General features: G+C 39.6%; 1 protein-coding gene across 4 annotated transcripts in view; it reads right to left on the bottom strand.

Annotated features, from left to right (window-relative positions):
* Nsd2 (nuclear receptor binding SET domain protein 2) overlaps positions 1–24,249 on the bottom strand; it is a 73,169-nt gene that overhangs the window by 47,254 nt on the left and 1,666 nt on the right. For 3 of the 4 annotated variants that reach the window (XM_034508962.2, XM_034508961.2, XM_076938304.1), the window contains 2 exons: positions 4,711–5,336; positions 2,070–2,226 (listed from right to left, as the gene is read on the bottom strand). In XM_034508962.2, the coding sequence (XP_034364853.1) occupies positions 2,070–2,226; positions 4,711–5,307 (754 nt within the window). In that variant the 5' untranslated portion in view covers positions 5,308–5,336. Of the gene's footprint in view, positions 1–2,069; positions 2,227–4,710; positions 5,337–21,797; positions 21,819–24,249 lie in introns of those variants that run through there. The other variant, XM_034508960.2, reaches the window with a different exon arrangement.

The raw sequence follows: 24,249 nt of genomic DNA, 5'->3' as shown, positions 1-24,249 counted from the left end.
GCACACAGAGAGACAGACAGACAGGCACAGATGCACGCACGAGCGCACACACACATAATTAAGATAATAAAAGTAGCTGAGTGGTGGTAGCCTATGCACTTAGAAGGCAGAATCGGGAGGATCTTGTGAGTTTGAGATCTTCCTGGCCCTTTAAGCTAGGGAGAGGTTTGCCCAGAGACTCTCTAGAGTTTATGGAGCCTACTGAGTTTACAGCAGCCATTTATGCACAGAGTAGAGATCCCACAAGACTACCTCAGAGTTAAGTCTGGGAAAGAAGAAAAACCTTAAGTGCAAGCAAGGCCAGGTATGTACAGAAACAAGAATAAAGCACAGAGAAAGTCACATGGACAAAAGACCACAGAGTTCCAAGAGACAAAGGATAGGCATCTGCATGCTTAAGGTTATAATTTAGACCAAAGCCCCAAACTAGGTAAAGTAGCAGCTGACAAAATAATACAAGTAAAAGATGGCAGATATACTATCTCAGTAGAGAAAAATATACAAAACCTTCATATAGATATATACATATAATTTATTTATTCTGTGTGTACTTAACGTGCATTCATGTGCACTTCACACTGTGCAGCCCTATAGACTATTAAGTGTTTCTCATCACACAACAAAACACTACACCCTTAGGACAGAGGCCAAGGCAAGACAGGCATGATACTCAGGTTTTCCTCATCTTAAGCACTGTCCCTTCCAGTCCAAACTTGCTAGTTCATAGGGCCCTGTCATTCCCTCCAACTACCTGCACACAGCCAGCCAACAAACCTATATGTGGCAAACAGGTGGCAATACAATAACCCAAAACCAAATGGAGCAGGCACCACTCCTGTCAGACCTCAAAGACCAGGGGGCACATGCTTCGGTATGCCACAAAGGATGGACCATACAAGACTGAGTGGTCAGCAGCAGTTCTGGACTAGAATACCAACCTTGGACTGTCATAGCTGTGGTTGTCCACATTTCAGAGGGGTACACATGTCAAGAACATAAACTTATTCAGCCTAACTTTAATGTAACACACCGTACCTTCTTCAAATCAAATTCAAACTTTAGAAGAACTTTCCAAAGCATAGTAGTACACATCCCCACACTAGGGGCTGAAGCAGAAGGATCATGAGTTTTATACGGCCAACCTGAACTACGAGTCTCAGTAAGTAAGTAAGTAAGTAAGTAAATAAGTAAATAAATAAATAAATAAATAAATAAATAAATAAATAGATCCACATGATCCTTGGTTACTTTTCTTTCCAAATCATTTTCAGTGGGTTGTTCTTATATACTTAACATACTGATGAGCTAAATTATCTTTTATTTTAAACTATTCTTAAATTACCTTTTATTTTAAACTATTTACTTTGTATCAAGAACACATTTTTAATACATTCTTTAGCTGTTTCATGAGCCAATTTATTCAAGTTTTCTAAATCAGATTATCATTTCTAGCTTTCTCCCTGCTTTCCAAGCCTAATAAAATGAATGGAGGTTTTTTTTATATAATTTAAAGTTAATATATTATCAAATATTAGTCTACAAATAATCACTACATATTTAAATAATAATTTTTGTCATAAAACTTGAGGCTAATACAAGGTAAAGAGTGTTTCCCCAGCTACAGAGAAACTGCTCAACGGTTTAGAGCACTTGTTCTTGTGGAGGACCCAGGTTCAGTTCTTAGCACCCACATGATAGCTCACAACCATACATAATTCTAGTTTAAAAGGAGACAATGTCACCTTCTGACCTCCACGGGTACCAGGTATACATGTGGTTGATGTACATACATGCGGTTGATGTACATACATGCAGGCAAAACACACATAAAACATAAATAAATCTAAAAAAAATATTCTTATAAGTTATTCACCTGTTAGTACCAGTTCAATCAGATAAACCCTGTTTTTAGGAAATGGATATATCACATCTGAACCAATCAGCCACCTAAGACAAAGCTGTAAAAGTAGCTAGTAAGACCACTTAGCAAAGCATGGAAAAGAAACACGCAAATTAGAAAGGTTTGGTGCAGAAGAGGAAGATGAAAAGAAAGAGTCCAAATTTAGTACCTTTAAGTTTGGTATGACTGTGAAGGAGTGGGTCAGCAGAAACCATGCAAGGCCACCAAGGGTAACCTGACACTTTGGACCACACCAAATCACCAACGTTGTATTTTAACAAGAGGTCTCTGCCAGTATTTGGACAAGACTCCTTCTTAACTGGAATCTATAAGTGAACAACAAAAGATAAATATTAACATTAAGTAATTATCCTTAAATTCAACCTTCTATCTATAAAAGAACAAGTATTAATTAGAAGTTTAAAATAAGAAGTTTAAAGGTTCAAAATGCAGTATGGAGAAGACTGGGGTATAACTCACTGGAAAAGCACTTGTGTGTCCATGTTTAAGGGCCTGATCTTCAGAGAATGCTTCCCTTACGTACTTTAGATTTCACCTTCAATATCAATCACTTCTCACAATTACTTTCTCTCATTCTCATCTAAAGCATTATCTTAAGACCTGACAAATAGCAAGTTCTCAATATTACTAAGTTGGTGCTTTATTCACAGAACACTCAAAACATTCTGTCCCCTACCCTGGCCACATACATGTCTGATAGTTGGTATTTGAGAACATATACCTCAATCAACATATCAACCTCCTGTGCTGAAGCAAGGGCCCTAGCCCCACCATTAGTGCAGAGACAAGCGTTTGCACCTATATGTGAGCATGTGCTGTAAGTGTTCAAAGCTCTCTTAAGCTCAGTTTCTCCATCTCTGGAACATGGGCTTCAACATCCTCTCTTAGGGCAATTCCTTCTCTTGTTGCGTATTTACCCATAAATCTCATTGGCTGTTACAGATTTGTAAGCACAACAGTGCAGACTACTCAAGATTCATAATATACTTTCAAGAAATGTTAGTTCAGATGACTGCACAGCATTTCAGTTTTACTTTACTGTATAAGTGAGAGCAATTTTAATCAAATCAAATGGCAAAACTAGGAAGAAAAGTCCAGTCTGTGATAATCATGCTCAGGCCTCTTCAAAAACCTGTGAAAGCATTAAGGTTCACTACATCTATAGGCATGCCCATAAACCTCTAGATGAGCCCAGGTTATTATACTGGTCTTTTAAAATATTTACCTTTGGGCAGGTATGATGCAAACTTTTAATCCCACATCCTAGCACTTATGAAGCAGCGATGGACAGATATCTATGAGTTCAAATCAGAGCCACATAGTGAAACCATACCCCATTCCCAGTCAAAAAAAGGAAAAAAACAAAGATTTACCTTTGGAATTCCATTAGCAAGAATAAAACAGCTCCTCATAACCACTACTTTTTTTGTTTTTGGGGTTTTTTTTTGTTTTTTGTTTTTTGTTTTTTGAGACAGGGTTTCTCTGTGTAGCCCTGGCTGTCCTGGAACTCACTCTGTAGACCAGGCTGGCCTCGAACTCAGAAATCCACCTGCCTCTGCCTCTGCCTCCCAAGTGCTGGGATTAAAGGCGTACGCCACCACCGCCCGGTATAACCACTACTTTTAAACCCTAAAAGTAATTTGTGGTTTTAAGAATTTCAAAGAAATTTCAACTGTTCTTTGTCTGTGGTAATTCTAAACAAAATTTCACAATTTTAAACTAAATACTCCAACTTCCACAATGCCAACAATTCTTTTGAATTTCAACTTACCTGTCTTGAGTTTTCTCAGTGGTAACTGGCTGCAACTAAAGGTCAAAACACCTAGTACCCTCAAGGCCATCAAGACTAACGAGCAAGGATCTACTTGGTGTCCCTATTTCTTTCTAGCAAGACCAAGTCACTAAGCTGTTTCACATGATCTATACTCACTCAAGTGTCAGGACCATTCTGCGTGTCACTTTTATGACACTAATGACATAAACCATCTAACAGAATAACCACATATTCTTCCACCTGAAATCAGGGCTTTTCCTTCTCAGCCTTTAGGAATGAATCAGCACATGCCTGCTTATAGACAAAGTGCTAGGTTCTACATTAAAACCCAAAAACAGGAAGGTGTATGACATAGTCCAGCTATCAAGGAGGCAGTCGGCTGCTAAACCACTTGGTTGAAAAGCCCACTGAGTAGACTGTGGCATATGTAGAAAGCATGACAGCAGCACCTCTCCATAGCACAGCTTTGCTCCATCATTCACTGGATGGCACAGATGTAGCTCCACTGAGCAGTTAGCCTAAAAACACTGGAGAGATGGAACCCATAAAAACAGTAGACCTAATAAGGTCATGAAACCTGACAGACCTAGATTCAGAAATTATTGTTCTTGTTGTTTTTCAGACAGGGTCTTATTGGCAATCCTGGTTGGCCTTGAACTTAGGTCTGCCTACCTCTGTCTCTTGAGTGCTGTGATCAAAGGTGTGAACCACCACATCTAGCCTTTTTAGCCATTTTAATCCTGAATGGTTAACCTCACTAGACTTCTCAAGTGGCACAACTTGTGGCTGTGGTATCTAATAAGAGCAATGTCCAGATATTTCGAAGTCCAACAACCAACCAGGAGCCAAGCCTCAATCAGTATCACCTACATAGGGCCAAGGCAAGACAGCAACTGCCACCATCAGGCTTGTTTCCCATCCTTCCCACCCACTGTCATACATTTTAAGGTATTCTACATAGGTCTCGTGCACACCATTAATTGTCATATAACCCAACAGAATCCTTCACAAATACCTTTTTATCTGTAGGACTTGAGATCTTGGATACTAAAGCTGCTTCCACAAGGCCCTGCTCCAGTAAAGAGTCATACTTTATGCTCCTCTTCCTGTTCCTCCTAGTCTTATTATCCGATTTTTGTCCATTTTCTTCTGACTGAGACACATCAGCAGCGCTGTCACCACAAATTGAAGATTCAAAGAGAGGTTTCCCATTCATGTATGTTTTGGTGATTTTTAGTTTAATTTCTGGAGAGCCATTTTTGATAGGAGTAGTATTGGGTGGTGTCCCAATTCCTTTTACTTCCTGGGACTCAAAACACAATTTAGTATCATGAGCACCAGGTTCTCCATTAAACACACAAGAAGTAAGATCTTTCAACTTCTCTGCTGGAATAAAGGGGAGCGCATCATGGCCGTTAAATTTCTGCATGACCCCCTCCTGTAGGCTGTTAGAAAGTTGAGCTTTGCTGAGGAATACAGAACATTCGTGATTCACTTCACAGTTCTGAGTCTTTCCATTTGCACTGCCAAGGATTTCTGGTGCCTGCTTCATCTTCATGCACTTTACAACTTTCTGAACAGAAAGAGGACTTTTTCTGATGCTAAATTCCATCCAGCCTAGGTGCTTTGGTTCTTAGAACACTACAGTATTTTAAAAAAATAAAAAATAAAAAGAAGAAAAAAAGCAACATATTACATTTTAAACCTAGGATAAGTATGTCAATCGCTCTATAGTTTTGTTGATGTTACATTTTATTCAGTTTTGTGTTTTGAAACCATTTACAATGTTTTATATAATAATTTAGTCTGTAGAAAGTAATTTTAATATCACAAAATAATACAGCTAAAAAGACAAGTAATCATTTATAAAAGGGAAAATAGTCGGGACAGATATATCACCAACAACCAATATGGCAGGATGCCCGATTTAAGAGTTTAACTTGTGGATTAAAGTGGTGGCTCAGTGTTAAGAGCACTTACTGCTTTTTACAGAGAACCCAGTTTCAGTTCCCAGCAACTACATGGTAGCTCACAACTACTTGCAACTCAAGTTCCAAGAGTCTAACACTCCCCGTCTGGCCTCCACAGACACCAGGCACACTTGCAGTGTACAAATACACAGGCGAAATGCCCATACACATTTTTAAAAATTAAAATAATTAAAAATTATGACAGAGAAGTGGATATTATTAAAAGGACTATATGTTGCCATACCAAAATAGAGTAGGAAAATCACCTGTCTGTGGCCTTTCTGGGCCACAGAGTAAATTCAAAACACTCCTAACTAGTGACATGCTATCTCAAAGTAAAAAGCATAGTGAGTTAGGGATGTGCTTAGTAGTAGGGTGACTGCATATATGCACCAAGCCCTGGTTCAATCCCAAGTATTAAAGAAAATGAAAGGAAGCGGGAAGAGACTGGGAAATCTATAGCTAAGAAATAGTGTCTAAAAATAAAAATGTCAATGGATCGTCTTTTTTAAATATATGATTTATGTGCACCAGTGGTTTACCTGTGTGTGTGTGTGTGTGTGTGTGTGTGTGTGTGTGTGTGTGTACACCACAGGAGTATCAAGCATACGTAAGGATCAGAAGAGGTCACTGGATCTCACAGAATTGGAACTAAGGATCACTATGAATGCTAAATCACAGCCAAGGCACTCTACAAGAAGAGCAAGTGTTCTTAACCACTGAGCAATCTCTCCACTCCCTTAATAGACTGTCTTAATGGCACACTGGAAGCTAGCTGTGGTGGTGTACGCCTTCAGTCCCAGTACTCAGGAGTCAGAGGCAGGATGACCTCTCTGAATTCATAGCCAGCCTGATCCACAGAGATTCTCATTTTTTAAAATAATATTTTATTATATTATTCATGTATATGTCTCTGTGTGTGTATGTTGTGTACTTGCAGAGGCCAGAAGGTGTCAAATCCCCTGGAACTCAAACTCAGGTACTCTAGAAGAACAGTGCTCAACCTTAACCACTGAGCAATCTCTCCAGTCTACAGAGTTTCAAGGTCAGTCTGAACTACAAAGAGAGAGCCTCTCTCAAAAACAAAAAATTTAAAGCACATTTGAGGAAAAGAGTCAAAAAAATGAAACTAGATTAAAAATATCCAAACTTTTAAAAACAGGGGAAAAAATTAGGAGAAGCGAGAATATAGTTTCACCATGCTGAGGAAAAAACAAAGTCTGTATTCCCACCCAAAAAGTAAAGAAAGGATGAAGCAGAAAAAAAACCTTTGGGGGGATATTTCCCAATTTAGTGAGACAAACTAACAGTCAACTTAGCAAATCCCAAGCATGACAAAAATACAAGGAACTCATACCAAAGCATATAATTCAAACTGAAAAAAAAAAAGAAAAAGAAAAAAAAAATAAGTAAATAAATGTTGCTTATCAGACTCAATTAAGTCCAGGCTACATTAAGTTCCAGGCCATCCTAAGTTACAGAGAGTACCTTTCAAAAAAATAAGAGCTTAGGCTGGAGATATAGCTCAGTAGATATGAATATTTACTGGGGGCTAGAGAGATGGCTCAGCTTTTAAGAGCACAGGCTACTCTTTCAGAGGACCCAGGTTCAATTCCCAGCACCCATACACCGGTTCACAACCACCTGGAACTCCAGTTCCTGGGGATCCAACACCCTCTCTTTTAACCTCTGTAGACACCAGGCATACATGTGGTACAAAACATACATGCAGGCAAAACATGCATACACAAAAACCTTTTTCAAATTTAAAAGGATCCAAAACTCATTTCCTAACTCCCACACTGGGCAGCTCACAATTTATAATAACAGCTCCAGAGAGATCTGATTTGGGAAGATCTGATGTCTCCAGCCTCCAGGACAACCTTCATTCACATTCCATTCATGCATGTATGGGTTGCCATACACAAACACATACACATAGTATAAATAAAATAAATCACAAAAAAAAAAAACAATAACATAGCTCACTAGTGGGATATTTGTCTAACATGTCCAAGGTTCTAGATTCAATCTACAGCAACAAAACTTTAAAAATATCCATTTAAATACAGAACAGTAATACAGATTGTGACTTATCAGAAACCAATGCCAGGTGCTAGAGAGATGGTTCAGAAGTTAAATCCAAGTGTGTTGACTGTTCTTCCAGAAGACCCAGGGTTCAATTGCCAGCACCCACATAGAGGCTCACAATGTTGTTACTACAGTCCCAGAGGATCCAACATCTTCTACTAAGCTTCTTGGGTACCAGGCATGCACATGTTACATAGACATACACGCAAACAAAACATAACTTTTATTTGTTTTGAATTTTGAGACAGAGTTTCTCTTTGTAGCCCTGACTGTCCTAAAATTCTCTCTGTGTAGACTAGGTTGGCCTCAAGCTCAAAGGGCTGGCCTGCCTCTGCCTCCTGATTAATCCCAGCAGGGGTCTGACGGGATTAAAAGCATGTGCCAGCACCACCTGGCAATTTTATTTTTTAATTAAAAAAAAAGAAAGAAAGAAAGAAAAAAGAAGAAACAAAGGCCAGAGTCAGTGTGTTGAAAGAAAAACTGTCAACTTTTCATATAGAAAAAGTATTCTCCAAGAATAAGAGCCAAATACATCAAGAAATAGAAACGAAAAGTTGTTACCAGCAGACATGTAAGAAATGCTTTAAAGGGAGCTGGGTGGGCTGGAGAAATAGTTCAGCCAGTAAAAGCACTTCACAACTTGTCCTCTTACTTGACATTGACCTATAGATACATCTAAAATACAGAAACAGGTACAATTAAAAAAAAAAATCATTTTCTGAAGTTCAAGTTGAGAGCAAAAGATAGTAGTACAGGCCTTTAATCCTGATCCTGGCACTTGGGAGGTAGAAGCAGGCATATTTGTGTAACTTCAATGTCAGCCTGGTCTACATAGTAAGTTCCAGCCAGGTCTACATAATAATATTCTGACAGAAATAATTCATTAAAATTAAAACAACATAAATATGCTTATTTCCAGAATCCCCACCCACACCCCCCAACAGAATCTTCCTATCTAACCCTGGCCTTAAACTAACTATGCAGGCCAAGCTGACTCTGAAGTCATAGAAATCCCACCTGGCTTTTTAAAATTTGGTTTTTGGTTGGTTTTTTTTGTTTGTTTTATTTTGTTGTTGTTGTTGTTTTTTAAACACTGCCAGGGATTGAAACCAGGACCTCATATATACTAGGTAAATAATGTTCTACCACTGAGCTGTACTCCCAGGCCCATATGTACACATTCAAATAATTAAAATAGCAAATTTTATACATACATCTCTATTAGAAGTAAACAAAGAAGACTGCCTTCAAGGAGCTTAAATCCTAAAGAGAATTTTTCTTAGGAAGCAAAGAAAAAAATGGGAGAAAGGCAATTTTCAAAGGGATGGCCAATAAAGGAAACCTGGCATTCAGGTTAAGAGCTTTCTATGCTCAGAGAAAATTCAACAGGACTCCAAATCAACATTGAAACTTCAGAGCATGAAAGATAAGAAAATCTTTATTACTAAGAACCCAAAAGAATAAGTTAGGATGGAATTACTAAATTAGGATGGCTCCGTGAAAGAACTCTTACCCAGCACTATGTTCCACAGATCTCTAAGATCAATTTTGAAAGGAGAAAAAGGAATTGCTTGAGACTGTGAGACTTGGCAGATAAAGTGATTAGCAATCCACAACAAAACAGGCCTACCTACCTAAATTCAATCCCTGGAACACACGTAAAGGTGGAAGGGAGAATTCATAAAAATTGTCCTCTGACCAACATGTGAAAAAAAAATAATAACTTCTTTACTTAAACTTTATGCCCAGCTAAAATATTATGCCCAGGCAAAGATGAAGGGAATATACCAAATGTGCGGCCAAAGGGAGCTTTACACACAGCCTTTTCACAAAGAAATGCTAGGAGGTACTTTTTAACAAGACTATAAACCCAGAAGGAAAGATCAATCTGCAAAGGTGAGGAAAGCTGGTAATTCTAAAATAATTTTTATATTCTAAGATTTACTTTTATTTTTAATTACATATGAATGTGGGGGTTGGTCTGCGCATATGTGAATACAGGTGCCTGCACAGTCCAGAAAAGGGCAATGGATTTCCTGAAGCTTGAGTTAGTTACAGGAGTGTATAAGCCACCCAAATAGTGGTGTGAGAAACTAAACTCACGTCCTCTGCCAAGAGCAGTAAGTGCTCTTAACTATTGGGCCATGTCTCTGATCCCCCAATAGGACCTCCAACCTTGTACCTGGGTCCAAGTCCAAGCACCCACAGGATGGCTCACAAACATCTGGAATTCCAGTTCCAGGGGATCCAGCAGCCTCTTCTAGCTTCAGTGGGCACCAGGCACACATGCAGAAAAAATATTCATATACTTAAATAAAAACACTGAAAAAGGTTTACAGAATGAGAGGTGGAGCTAAAGCGATGGATCAGTGGTTAGTCTACTTATTACTCTTGCAGAGGACCACGGTTTAATTTCCAAGATCCACATGGAGATTTACAACTGTCATTAACTCCAGTTCCCAGAAATCTAACACAGTTTGATTTCTGTGGGGCATGTACTGTCTTTTATTGAAATATGTCTCTTATGTAGTTAGTCCCTGACTGTCTCAGAATTGATTATGTAGAACAGGCTGGCTCAAACTCACAGGAATTCTGCCTCTTCCTACCAAGTGCAGGGATTAAAGGGAATTCTACATACCTTCTAACAGGGGAGGGAACCCAGCACTTGGGAGGCAGAAGCAGATGGATCTCATGAGTTCAAGGCCAGTCTGATTACAGAGCAAGTTCCAGGACAGCAAGAGCTGCATGGAGCCTGTCTTGAAAAACCAAACCAGAAAAAAATAAAAATAAAAATAAAAAAATAAATAATAAAAAAAATGAACAACAGAAAGAATGGGAGGGGTACAGCTCCAGAGAGTTGGCTCAGCAACTAAGAACACATGTTACTCTTGCAGAGGGTCTGAGTTCAGCTGTCAGCACCCACATCAGCCAGCTCACCACTTACCAAAGACCCTAACACCTCCAGGTACAGACATACATATAATTTAAAATAATAAAAGTAAAATTTTTAAAGGACTGAAGTATATAGATAAGCCTTGGGAGCACAGGGGGCTTGGGGGTGGGGGGAAGCTGGACACAAAAGATTCTCTACTGGCTGCCTGACTGCATAGCATTCATGAATTCATAGCAGCTGCAGTTACCTGAACAAGGCCTAAACAAGACTGGGTGGGCCCTTCAACATTTCATCATGGGTGTTGAAGAAGCTCATGAGGGTCTACCTCTCCTAAGGGACTACTATAAGTTAATGGTTGCTGGGGAAAGTGTATCATTTTCTTCAATAAGTTGATGCTAGTAACCATAGTTACATACAGTGTGTCATATACACATACACCCAAAATCAAATTATGAAAAGATTGCGGAAAGTAGGGTTTCAGCAGGAAAGAGAAGTGGTTAAACAAGTATGAAGAATAAAAATGACCAAAATTCATTATAAATGTTTAAAATTGTCAAAGATTTTATTGTACAATTTCACCTACATGAAATCTCCCAAATATGTAAATGCATATACAGATAATAGAGTGGATTAAAGAGTTAAGATGAGGTTAGCAAGGAAAGTTAGTAGTTTTATACAAAGATACTGTCTAGGAATTAGTGATTATGATTACACAACACTGAATATACTAAAAACCACTAAACCAGAAGAAGCATATACCTATTAGTCTAAGCACTGGGAAAGACTGATACAGGAGGATCCTGAGTTCAAGGTGAGCCTGGGCAACATATCAAGTTCAAAGCCAGCCTATAAATACTGAAACTCTGCCTCAAAAGACAGAAATGATGGCTGGAGTAAAGAGCTTGCAGTACAAGTCTAAGAACCTGAGTTCAACCGTGCTGTGGTGGTGTATACCTTTAATCCCCACACTCAGGAGCCAGAAACAGGTGGATAGATCTCCAGGCCAGCCTGAGAGCAAAGTTCCAGGACAACCAGGACTACACAGAGAAACCCTGTCTTGGAGGGGAGGGGGGAGCATATAGGGGTGAGGGGAAAAAAGAACCTGAGTTCAGATACCTAGAATTCAAGGAAACCTAAATGCAGTAGCACACATTCGTAATCCCACCACTTCTACATTGAGATGGGAGGCAGAGATAAAAGAATCTCCAGAAGCTTGTAAGCCGCCTAGCCTGGTGTATACAGAAGCAAACAAGAGACTGTCTCAAATAAAGTAGAAGGTGAGGACCAACACCTGGATCTGTCCTATGATTTCCACATGCTTGCTGTGGCATATACACACCTTACACATCCATTAACAATAAAGAAAATGAGGTTATAAATATGAAAAGGATGTATATAGGGGAGGGGTTTGTTGGGAGGAAAGGAGAAATGATGTAATTATAATCTCATTTTTTTAATTATTTAAACAAATAGTAATGGGGTCTGGGATGTACAGCTCAGTGGTAGAGAACTTGTCTAGCAAGCACAAGGCCCAGCTTCCATTACCTACACAATTAATAGTAATAGTCCAAAATCCCACAGCAGGGCCCTGAACTGCTCTCCAATGGATACCTGCTTCTGCTTCTTCACTGAGTTAGTTAGTCCTCTAACTCATAGAGATCCTTGAGAGATCAACAGCATATGGTAGTGGAGAAAAACATTTGGGGTTAGACTCACAAGATAGAGACCAAACAGAAAGTACTAGTATTTATTTCAAATGAATTTTAAGTTGGGCATGGTGGCTCACTGCTATCATGCCAGCACTCAGGAGGCAAAGCAGGGGGATCTCTGTGAATTTGAGGCCAGCCTGAACTACATATTGAATTATAGAACAGCCAGGGCTATGTACTGAAACCCTAACTCAAAAAAAAAAAAAAAAAAAAAAGAAAGAAAGAAAGAAAGAAAAGAAAAAAGCAAAATAAGTGTGGTTATTGTATACATATAATCTCAGAACTTTCAAGGCAGGATAGAGACAAAAGGATCCCAGATTCAAGGCCAGCAGACTATAGAGTACACGAGACTATCTCACAAAAAGCAAAAATGACCACAGAAGGAAAATGAAGGGAAGGGAATTTCCCTACATGCCTACATGTACCATTTTTAGTCTCATTTGTAGGCTTAGATTTTTCAAAACCTACTTTTAATAAGGGTACTCAAAACACCACGAGTCTGCATCACATGACATGTCCAGAAACTTCCACTTCACTCATCCTATGAGCTTTTACTTTTGGTAATGTTGCTGCTTCTGCTTAAATACATTTCTCTTCGATTTTTAGAGTAAGTTGCCAGGAATTAGACAAGCTTCTTATTCTCATGACAGGTGACGCTTATCTCAGGTTACTATGTGAATGAACAGGAAATAAGCAACAAGGAGCAGACAGAGGAAGAATGATCCCAAGGACCCTCTAGTCAAACACCAGACAGTGCTTGGCAGTATCTGAGTCATATTCAAACAAAAACCTAAGGTTCCAAGTTGGCCACACTCCTGTTTGCCACAAGGCAAGAAGTTCCTTTTGTGATCTGGGCAGAGGATGTGTCACTTTTTCCTTCAGCCCACATGTACTACATACCTCTACATATAACTCAGTTCTAGGGACACAAGTGTGAACACAAGGCAAGTGCCCCACCTCACAGAGCTTCCACATAAGCTAAAAAGGCAAGAAAACAAATGAGGTCATTACTGCAATAGGGGGAAAGCAGGAGATAACAGCTTAAAAGAATAAAGAGAGCAAAAGAATAAAACTTTATTTACTTTTATGTGTATTGGTATTTTGCCTGCATGTGTATCTGAATACTACCCGAAGGCCTGATTGATGCTCACAGAGGCCAAAAGGGGCATCAGATCCCCTGGAACTAGTCACATACAATTGTGAGGCCATGTCAGTGCTGGGAACTAAACCTCAGTCTTCTGAAAGAGAAGCCAATGCTCTTAAGCAATGAGCCATCTCTTCAGCCACATAAATTTTTTTGGTTTGGTTTTAGTTTGGTTTGGGTTTTGAGACCAGGTTTCTCTATGTAGCCCTGGCTGTCCTGGAACTCACTCTATAAACCATGTTGGCCTCAAATTCAGAGATCCACCAGCCTCTGCCTCCAGAGTGCTAGGATTAAAGGCATGTGACACCACCACTTGGCTTAACGACATAATTTTTTAAAGATCTGAGTGTTTGCCTCATATATGTGCATGAAACACATATATGCCTGATGCAAGCAGAAGCCAAGAGAGTCAGATCCTATAGATCGAGTTACATACAGTTGTGAGCTAGAAACCAAAACCAGGTCCTCACCAAGGGCATAAAGTACTTGCCACCTCTCAAAGCCCCACAATTTTATTTTCTTAAGATATGTGTATACTGTGTACACTTCTATATGTATTGGAGTATATGCATACTTTTATGTGCTGATACACACACCTAGGCTTACTTACAGAGACCAAAACAGGGCTTCAAAACATTCATCACTCTTTGCACAAAAATGCTGGCAAAACACCTATATATATATAAATAATGAGTGAATGAATGACATGTTAAAAAGAGATTTTAGTCAGGCAGTGATGGTGCCTGTCTTTACTCCCAGCACCAGCACTTAGGAGGCAGGCAGATCATCTGAGTTCAAGGCCAAGTCTACAGAGACCAAGGCAGCCAGAGCTACACAGAAAAACCCTGTCAGAAAGAAAGAAAGAAAAAGAGAGAGAGAGAGAGAGAGAGAGAGAGAGAGAGAGAGAGAGAGAGAGAGAGAGAGAGGGAGGAAGGGAAAAGAAGAAAAAGGAAATGAGAAATAAGAAAATGATAAAACAAACATCATTTTTTAAACTTTCACTCAAATAGGCAGGTGAAATAGTTCAGTTGGTAAAGTGCTTGCTTTGCAAGCATGAACACCTGAGGTCAGATCCCCAAAATTTCTTAAAAAGATAGGTGCAATGGATGTATGCCAGTAATCCCAATACTGGGGAGGGGAAAAAGGAGAACTCTTGGGGTTCACTGACCAGCCAGTCTAGCCAAAACAGTAAGAAATTCTCAAAAAATAAAGTACAGGCAGGTATAAGTGGTACAGACCTTGGGAGACAGAGTTGGAAGTTTTCACAGAGAGTTCCAGAACAACCAGAGTACAAAGACACCCTGTCTCAAAAAGAGGCAGAAGGGCTAGAGAGGTGCTTCAGTAGTTAAGAACACTTTGTTCCCACAGAGGAGCCAGAATTGGTTCCTGGCAACCACATGGTGGCTCATATTTACCTGTTAACTCCAATTCCAAGGGGTCCAATGCCCTCTTTTAGCCTCCATGAACACTGCAAGGGTGTGGTACACAGGTGAACAAGTAAGCAAGCACCCATAGACAGAAAATAATAAAAATGTTTTTAATTAATGTAATGAGTAATCAAGAAAGACAGCTGATGTCAACTTGTTACCATTCATGTACATTCTCACAAATACATACAAAACACACACACACAGGAGACTGATTTGCCTGATGTGATCAAATATTAAAAACAAAAACAAAAACAACAAAAAAAAAAAAACCAAAAAAAACCTTTCATTTAGAAGTAATATGGCTGGGCAGTGATGGCACAAGCCTTTAGTCCCAGCACTTGGGAGGCAGAGGCAGGTGGATTTCTGAGTTCAAGGCCAGCCTGGTCTACAGAGTGAGTTCCAGGACAGCCAGGATTACACAGAGAAACCCTGTCTCGAAAAAACAAACAAACAAACAAACAAAAAAAAAAAAAAAAAAGAAGAAGAAGAAGAAGTAATATGCTGGGCTTGGAAGGCAAAGATGCTCCCCACCAAGTCTGATGACCTGAGTTCAATCCCCAGACCCCACATGGTCAAAGGAAGAGAACTCAGTCCTACAATTAATTACCCTATGGTTCCACACAGGCAACCACATGCACTCAAATAAATATAAATATACACATACACCCATATAAAGGATATACTACTTTCCTTCTTTATTTTATGTATGGGTATTTTGCCTCCATGTCTGTGTACCACAACCATGCAATGCCCATAGAGGCCAGCAGAGGACATCAGATCCTCTGAAACTGGAGTTAACAGACATTTGTGAGTTTGTGGATGCTAGGGATTGAACTTAGGTCAGTGTTCTTAACAGCTAAGGTATCTCTCCAGTTCTCAATGTGCCACTTTTCAATAACCAAAACAAATCACACAGCCACATCAAATTTCAAAGGGATGAGATGTTCAAACATATTAGACACACAAAGCAGAAAAAAGAAAAAGTGTCTAACCTAAACAAACACAGTAACTGTAGGCTATTATTATACTTATACTCTTCCCACCTAGCATGGTGGCACTAAGCACTGTACCCCAACATTAAGGAGACAGAAACAGGAAGATAACTGTTTGAGTTCAAGGCCAGCCTGGTCTAGGTATCAAGTTCCAGAATAGCCAGAGTTACATACCAAGACCCTGTCTCAAACAACGAAAAAAAAAACAAAACAAAATATTCATCCCATCACCTCCATCCAGTACCTTCTAAAGAACAGGCTTTCCAAAGCACATACATTTATGTTGCACGTATCACCTAACCCCCTCAAAATACTTCTAGAACCTAACCTCTCATTTCCTGAGGATGAAAATCCTCTCCAATATCCCATACATCTGTCCAGCCTCACTATTTACTCTAATCATGCTAAGCTTTTTCTGCTCCTATGATGTGACCTCCTGAATATGTATTCTTATCCTGTATAGAGCTGACACCCCGAACCCTTCTAATTCTGCTCCTCCAAATCAACCTATAAGGAAATTTTTCCTAATGCCATCCCTAGTAATATACCTAGATCTTTCTTTCAAGAGTTACTGTTTTTGTTCTGGGAATTCTGAAAACACATAAAGCAGGCAGAACCTACATACTCATACTATCATCCACTAAGCCAGTTCTTATTTAACCACACACTTACCCCCTCTCCTGTCAAGAGTGTGAAATAAATCCCAAACCGCAAATCGTTAGTAAATGTTTGTATGTTTAAAAAATAAAAATTCTTGTGTTGCTTATAACAACTCTATTAGAAAATTTTTTAAATATGTTTTTTTCTAACAAATCTAGACATTGTTCCAAATTCGTTTTATTTGGAATGATAAGGCTATAGACTGAGCCCAGGGGCTTTAAAGCTCTATTATATTACTGAGCTACATCCTTAGCACTCAGTACTCTAATGTCTAATTTCCTCAGATGTGATAAATGGTATTTAGCCATCTTTTGTTAACCAGACACAGATGCAAATAAACCCTTCACATTGTCAGTGTAATTCCAACCTCTTGTCATCTACAGTCCTCTCCTGCCTTTCCCTGTAGAAGGAAACAGGTTGTTAGTCTTGAGGTTTCTGTCCATACTTCTGCCACTGGCAGTCCTGTGACATGGTTTAAGACATTCCTCTCTTCTCAGTAGTTTTATCAGCTGTTAAACATGGATATTTTATCAAATTTGGGGTTGATTTTTTTTTTCCTCTAAGAGTATCCCACAGGTTTTCAAAAACAAAATCTTTTGTCCTTTTTTTCTCCTGTTCACAGGTAGGTCCCTAAACTTCATGGGATAAAGAACAGGGTTCCAGCTTATTACTGTCACAGGGCTAATCTCAGTTATCTCTTCAATAAAGAAACATCAGAAGACTGGGGAGATAGCGCAATTGGTAGTAGAGTGTTTACACAGCATACAGGAAACCTGGGGCTCAATCCCTAAGACCACATAAACTGGATATGGTGGTATATGCTTCTAATCCTAGCACCTGAGAGATGAACACAAGAGGATTGGAAGTTTTAATAATAAATATTATTATTGTTTGTTTTATGGAAGATATGCGTTAATGAGAGGCCAAACCTACTCCATCTTAGGACTGGCCTCCATCTTAAAGAAAAAAAGTCTGAAAATTTGACCTACAGCAGAACCTAAGCTGCAACCATGTAGCCATATACCATGCATGTGCCCCACAGCTTGTCCTTGGCCAGAGTTACTCCCTAGCTACTTCCTAACAGCAGTTAATCAAAGATTAGTCTGATTGTCTCAGATGTACTTTCAGACCATTTGTGATTGTATACGGTCGGTCTTCAGAGCACTCACCTGCTGGCTTATAGTCATTCTATTAGATGCTTGCCAGACTGGACACCCCCTCTGCCACCCCATCACTTGCTCCTATTTTCCTATAAAAACTTGTCCTGCTAAGGGTTTGAGGCTGCTCTGCCTTCCCTTCCCCTCCTGCTGTGTCAGGGTTGGGCTGGAGGAGAGCCCAAGCCTGAGCTTATATAATAAAGAGACCCAAATGCTATTACATCGGACATGGCTCCTTGGTGATCTTGGTGGCTCACAAACACTTCCTGGCACAATATTAATAAGTGGCACACTCCTTTAATCCCAGGACTCAGAAAACAGAAGCAAGCAGATCTGTTAAGTTTGAGGCTGGCATGATGTACAGTGCTTGTTCCAGGACAGCCAGGGATACCAAAAAAAGCCTTGTCTGGAAAAACAAAACAAAAAGTGGCACAGCATTATTTTCTGGAGTCAGTTTACTCTTTCCACTGTAGATTAGAGGATCGACTAAGGTCATCGTACTTGTGCAGCAAGTATATTTACCCAATTACTCTATGGCCCAAGGATGGGAAGCTCAAAGTTATCCTCTGCTAGTTCAAAGCCAGCCTTAATTACATGAGATCCTATCAAGGAAGGAAGGAAGGAAGGAAGGAAGGAAGGAAGGAAGGAAGGAAGGAAGGAAGGAAGGAAGGAATGAATCAGGTAGGCAGGCAGGCAGGCAGGCAGGCAGGCAGGCAGGCAGGCTGGCTGGCTGGCTGGCTGGCTAGGGAAATAGTCCAGTAAGTACAAGTATATACCAAGCAAACCTAACAACCTGTGTTCCATCTTTGGAAGCAAAAAAAAAGCTGTATATAGGGGAGGAGATGTGGTGGTATCTATAATCCCAGGTAGTCAAACTCTTTTGAGTTTGAAGCTAGTCTACATAGTGAGTTCCAGACCAGCAAGGGTTATATAGTGAGAAGCTGTTTTGTTTTTTAAAGCTAGGTACAGTGGCTTGTGTCTATAATCTTTGCACTCTTACAGGCATAAAAGGAGGCAGAGTCAGGACAACCACCTGGAAGCTCCAGGGCCAGCTAGATTTATATATGCAGAGGAACCAAAACAGCAAAGGAGACCTTGCTTCAACAAGACAGGAGAGAATTCATCTCTATATGCACCCTATGGCACAAGAATACTGCTCTCATATGCACACACATAATAAGTAAAATACATAATGAATGGCAAGAAAGTTGGGTATGGTGGCACATGCCTACAATTCTAGCACCTGGGAACCTGAGCTAGATCAGTCAATCACAAGTTGAAAGACAGCCTGTTATACATACCAAGTTCCAAACCACCCAGGGTTACACAGCAAGACTGTCTCAAAAACTATTAAATAAATAAATAAATAAGTAAATAAATAAATAAATGAAAATGAGAGCCATAAGTACAAAACTGTAATTGCCTTTGCCCCTTCTACCCACTGACAGATAGACTAAAATTTTTCCCTGAGCAGAAGAACAAGAATTTTCCAGGCCCTGCAAAACTCAATCATTATCACCTAAAGCATAGTGACTCGGGCAAGTTACTTAACTAATATCTTTGAAATTTCCTGCTGTCATGTTCTGTTAAGATGAAATAAAGAAGACTTACAGGAGCTGGAGAGGGAGGGACTCAGTGGTCAAGAGGTCTTGCAAAGGACCTGGATTCTATTCCAGAATCCAAATGATAGCTCACTTCTATCTTTCTTAAACTCCATCCCAGGGTATCTATCCAGTGTCCTCTTCTGACATCCATGACACCAGTAACACTATGATGTATCTATATACATGCAACCAATACACTCACAAATATAAAATACTAAAGTAAATCCAAAAAAAATAAAAAGCATGGAGGTGGGAGTACAGCACGAAGACAGAACAGGCAGATCCCTGAGTTCCAAGTCAGCCAGGCCTACAGAGAAAGCTCCAGGACAGCCAGGACTACACAGATAAACTGTTTCAAACAGAAAAAAGAAAAACAAAACAAAACAAAAATATCTGCAACACAAAAAAAAAAAAAAATGTGTAGAGGGGCCAAGATCCACATGGTAGGAGAACTGATTGACTCTTGAAAGTTGTACACTTATGCCTACATGCCAACCACAAGCCACATGTCACACACACACAAACATGCACATTTTCTAAGCTACATAGAGCAAAGCTGTCCACCGATGACACTAACCTTTAATCTTTGAAAGGATTATTATTAACCTCCTATTTCTAATTGAAAAATAAAATCTGAACCCACACAATCCTGTGAAATAAAAACTCTTAGCAAAGTATGAAATAATACCCAAAATCTGACTCCATTTGTTAACTGAGTCCCTTCTACACCCAGGTACTAAAGGTACCAAAGTACCAGTCAGGAGCCTCCCTTTGAAAAACTATCTAAAAAGAATGATATGAAAACCTGGGCAATGTGCTGGAGGCCCTACATAACACCAAGACATCTGGCACAAGGACACCTGGTATATCTGAGGTTTGATTCCAGATATGCAACACCAGTGAAAGCAGGCTTCCCAGAGACAAGATCTGAACCATCAAATACCACCACAGGGAACTGGAGAGATGGATCAGCAGTTAAGAGATTTGCTGGTATTCTAGAAATCTAGGTTCAGTTTCAAACACCAACATGGGGCTCACAATGTAACTCCAGTCCCAGAGATCTAATAATGCCCTCTCTAGGCACACACATGATGCATGTACAAACACCCATACACATAAAATAAAATCTAGTAAAACAAACAACAATAAAAAATTTAAAAACAGCACTGAAGCTCCAGAAATAAGCCAGGATTATTTTAAGAGAGATAGGCATCATCAAAGTATAATCTTGGGACAACAAAGGATAGAGAACAGGAAGACAGGGAATCCTCTAGACCCAGAGATTCTTGTGAGTATCATGGAACACCAGGATAGATCTAGGGTACTTTCCAAAACAAAGACATCAAAGCCTCCTTTCAGAAAGAACAAAGGTAGGCCACAAACTAGGCCCTTCTTCCCTCTCACTGATTTACAAGGTAAAAATGGGGCCAGTATTAACCAATTTTCATACTGTAATTACCATAATATCTGGGACCCTCTCCTCTTTATCCTTCTAGCCTGTAAAAACCACATCAGGGGTCCAAAGGACAGCTCAGCATGTAATGGTGCTGGCCACCAAGCCTGACAAGCTGAGTCTGATTCCTACAGCCCACACAGTGAGTAACGAGAACTCCTGAGAACTCTTGCTAACCTTCCTCTTTCATCCACATCACACCATGGCGTGAGTCTAGGCATGAGCACACACACACAAGTAAGTAATTATAACTTAAAAACACATACACATCAGCTCTTATTCTTGCATCTGTCCTCTCTTCCTACCCCCATCTCTTTTCCTATCTAGTACTCTATTCTAGTCCTGATCTACAAGCCTCCTTACTGACCTCCCACCAGTCCTTGGCTTGCCTCTTCCTCAAGGATGTTCACACAACCTCCTTCATCAACATCACTTCATCACCATCATACAAGCACTGAATGATGGTTCATTCAAATCGCCCGACTTCAGATACCATTTTAGTTACTAAGGATAAAAACTAAAAGACCAAATCCCCACCTACAGAGACATCTCAATGAAGACTGGAAGAGCAAACAAATAAAACACATAAAATTATGGAGAAAATGTTAAGACTGAATGAAATACCAGACAATTTAAGTGTGTTTGTTTTTTGAGACAGGGTCTCACTATGTAGGCCTGGCTGATCTAGAACTCACTAAATAGGCCTGTCTGGTCTTGAACTCAGAGTTCCTCCTACCTTTGCCTCCCGAGTGCTGTGATTAAAGAAATGGGCCACCATACACAGGATCAAGGGAATATTTTAAACTAGTAAAATGGGTAAAAACCTCTGAAAGGATAAAAATCAAGTCACGCAAAGAATACTATAGACAGAACAAACAGTATTCCAGTGGTCTAAGGCACAGTGGGACTAGGGTTTAGGGCAAGCAAGAGGTATAGCTACAACAGATGATAACAGAGACCAGAAAAAGATGAGGGAAGTCCCAAATACTAAAATCTTACCTGCAAGAGCCTTCCAAAACAGGTTGCTTCCAAAATAGAGGCTTCCTGTATGAGGTTCAAGTTAAGACATAACTAAAGAAAGAGTGAGTCCATGTACACATGGCAGGGCACGTATAAGGTGGGGAAGAGTAATAAAAATTAACCATGCAAAGGCTCAAGAGGAAACATGGCCAAAAGAAGTAAGATGGGGCTGACAAAATGACTAAGCAAATACAAGTGTAAGCCTGGTACCCTGAGTTCAAACCCTAGAACCCACAGTAAAAGAAGTCCTGAAAACTGTTTACTGACCTCTACCTGAACATGCACTTTCATGCACGTGCACACAGACACAGACAAATAAATAAAAGACAGATGGGGAACCAAAGAAATTACATAGTGGTTAAGAGGGCCTGCTGCTCAAGTGGACCTGAGTTTGATTCCCAAAACCCATGTTCAGAGGTTCATAATCACCTCTAACTCCAGCTCCAGAGGGTCAGATGTTCTCTTCTGCTTCACTGGGCACTGGCATGAGTACTCGCACGCACACGCGCACACACACACGCAAAAGACTTATCCATATAAAATAATGAATTAATCTTAAATTTTTAAAATTCAGACTTATGTGAGTGAGTGCTGTGTGTGTGTGTGTGTGAAACAAATACATGTTTGGTGCCAAAGGAGACCAAAAGATGGTATTAGATCTCCTGAGACTAACATCAAATCTTTTTCTCCCACAATGTTCAGTATAAATAACCATTCTTAGAGAAACTAACAAACCATACTGATAGTTTATAAACATGGGAGTAATTTATAAGTGATTCCTTTTGCCTGTATACCTTTGATTCTTTTTGCTTAGCCCAGTGATTCAGAGAAATCAACCAGAAACAGCAGACTCTTACTCCTCCTTATTTGTTGCACTTGCATACTTGCAATGTTTCAAAAGCTATCTCCATTTAGCATGGGTAAAAACTAGCAAACTGACCTCTCATCGACCACATCCATTTGTTTGTTTGTTTATCACTGAGCTAGTAGAGATCAGAGGAAGGAAAGCCACAAGAAGTAAAATCATACCTACAAGGGCCTTCCAAAACAGGCAGGAGCCACAGGGCTTGGCTTCTAAGATAAAGCTCAAGCTATTATGGACTTAAGGGAGGACCTCAGCGCCACTCTTTCTCTTTCATATTCAGCTCTCTGGAACTTTTCTACTTCAACATGGTTTAAAGAGGCAAACAGATCACATGCTTCACTTAGTATTATTTAGCTGAACTTCTTTTGTGAAAAAGTGAAAAGCAGAAAACAGGGTGCCCAAAACCAACAGAGTACCGCTTTCAAGAATTTACCCAAAAGGTAAAAGAGCCATTACAAAGCTGTATGCTGTGCTATATAGAACAATCAGTGGCCCATATCCAACAACAACCTGTACAAACTCCTGGAGTGAAGACAGATCACCACAAATTTGGGAAGAGAGATACTCTGATTGAACTGACCCAAGAGAAACAGAGTGTAGCCAGGAGACTACAATACTTATATAATGTTGTATGTATTCTATAGTCTTGAGCAATTTGCCAGAAAATAAAACACAATATTAGAATATGTGAACATAAAGACTTGTCGTCAAGCTAAAGATGTAGCCCAGTGTAGTTGACGGCTTGCCTGATGCTCAAGGTCCAGGGCTCAATCTTCAACAGATGTACACAATACCCTTCACAATTCTCATTTCAGTGCTATGAGGACTGTTCAAAGTTCAAGGCCATCCTAGTCTATGAAGTAAGTTCTAGGCAGCCATAGTCACTTACCAAGACCCTGTCTTTAAAAAAAAAAAAAACCTGTTTTCAATTATCACTAATTAAAGCACTCACTCAAAAAGTTATCTGATGGAATAAAAAGAATAATAAATTCAAATTATATTCATCAACTCATTTTAGCACAATTTTTTTACATGTGCTATTACTTGGTAAGGAGATTTGATCCCTACAGCTCATATAGGACACAATTTAACTATATACTGTTTCCTATCTTTTCACCAGCACTTCTTAGTCTAATTCCATCTACATTCATGTTTTACACTGAATTGTCAAAACTGTAAAAAAGGAAGTAACTAATTAGTTCACATTCTGCCATGTGAGTAAACCTTTTTAAAGCCTGAGTACTTCTTGGAAGGATGTCTGAATAGATGAAAGGCTAGACTCCTCCCTTAAGTAACCCACAGGGTCTCTAATGCCTGACTCATTCTGCAGTTCTGAGTTAAGTCTTCTTTTGGTTCCTCACATTTCTTCAGGCAGTGGCTTAACAGCCCCAGATAGCTTGGTTGCACAAAAATAACCTAGTAATGCACTTGTAGTCTTACTGTTTTTCTCTTTATGTCTCCACAAACTTCCAAGTTATGCTAGTTTGTAACATTACAATGAACATAACACATCTCTAAACACATGAGAACTGTCCTTTTTTTTTTTTTTAATTCACTGTATGTTGA

This window comes from Arvicanthis niloticus, chromosome 7 (genome assembly GCF_011762505.2).
Source record: "Arvicanthis niloticus isolate mArvNil1 chromosome 7, mArvNil1.pat.X, whole genome shotgun sequence".
Lineage (NCBI taxonomy): Eukaryota > Metazoa > Chordata > Mammalia > Rodentia > Muridae > Arvicanthis > Arvicanthis niloticus.
This window is presented reverse-complemented; position numbering and strand designations above follow the sequence as displayed.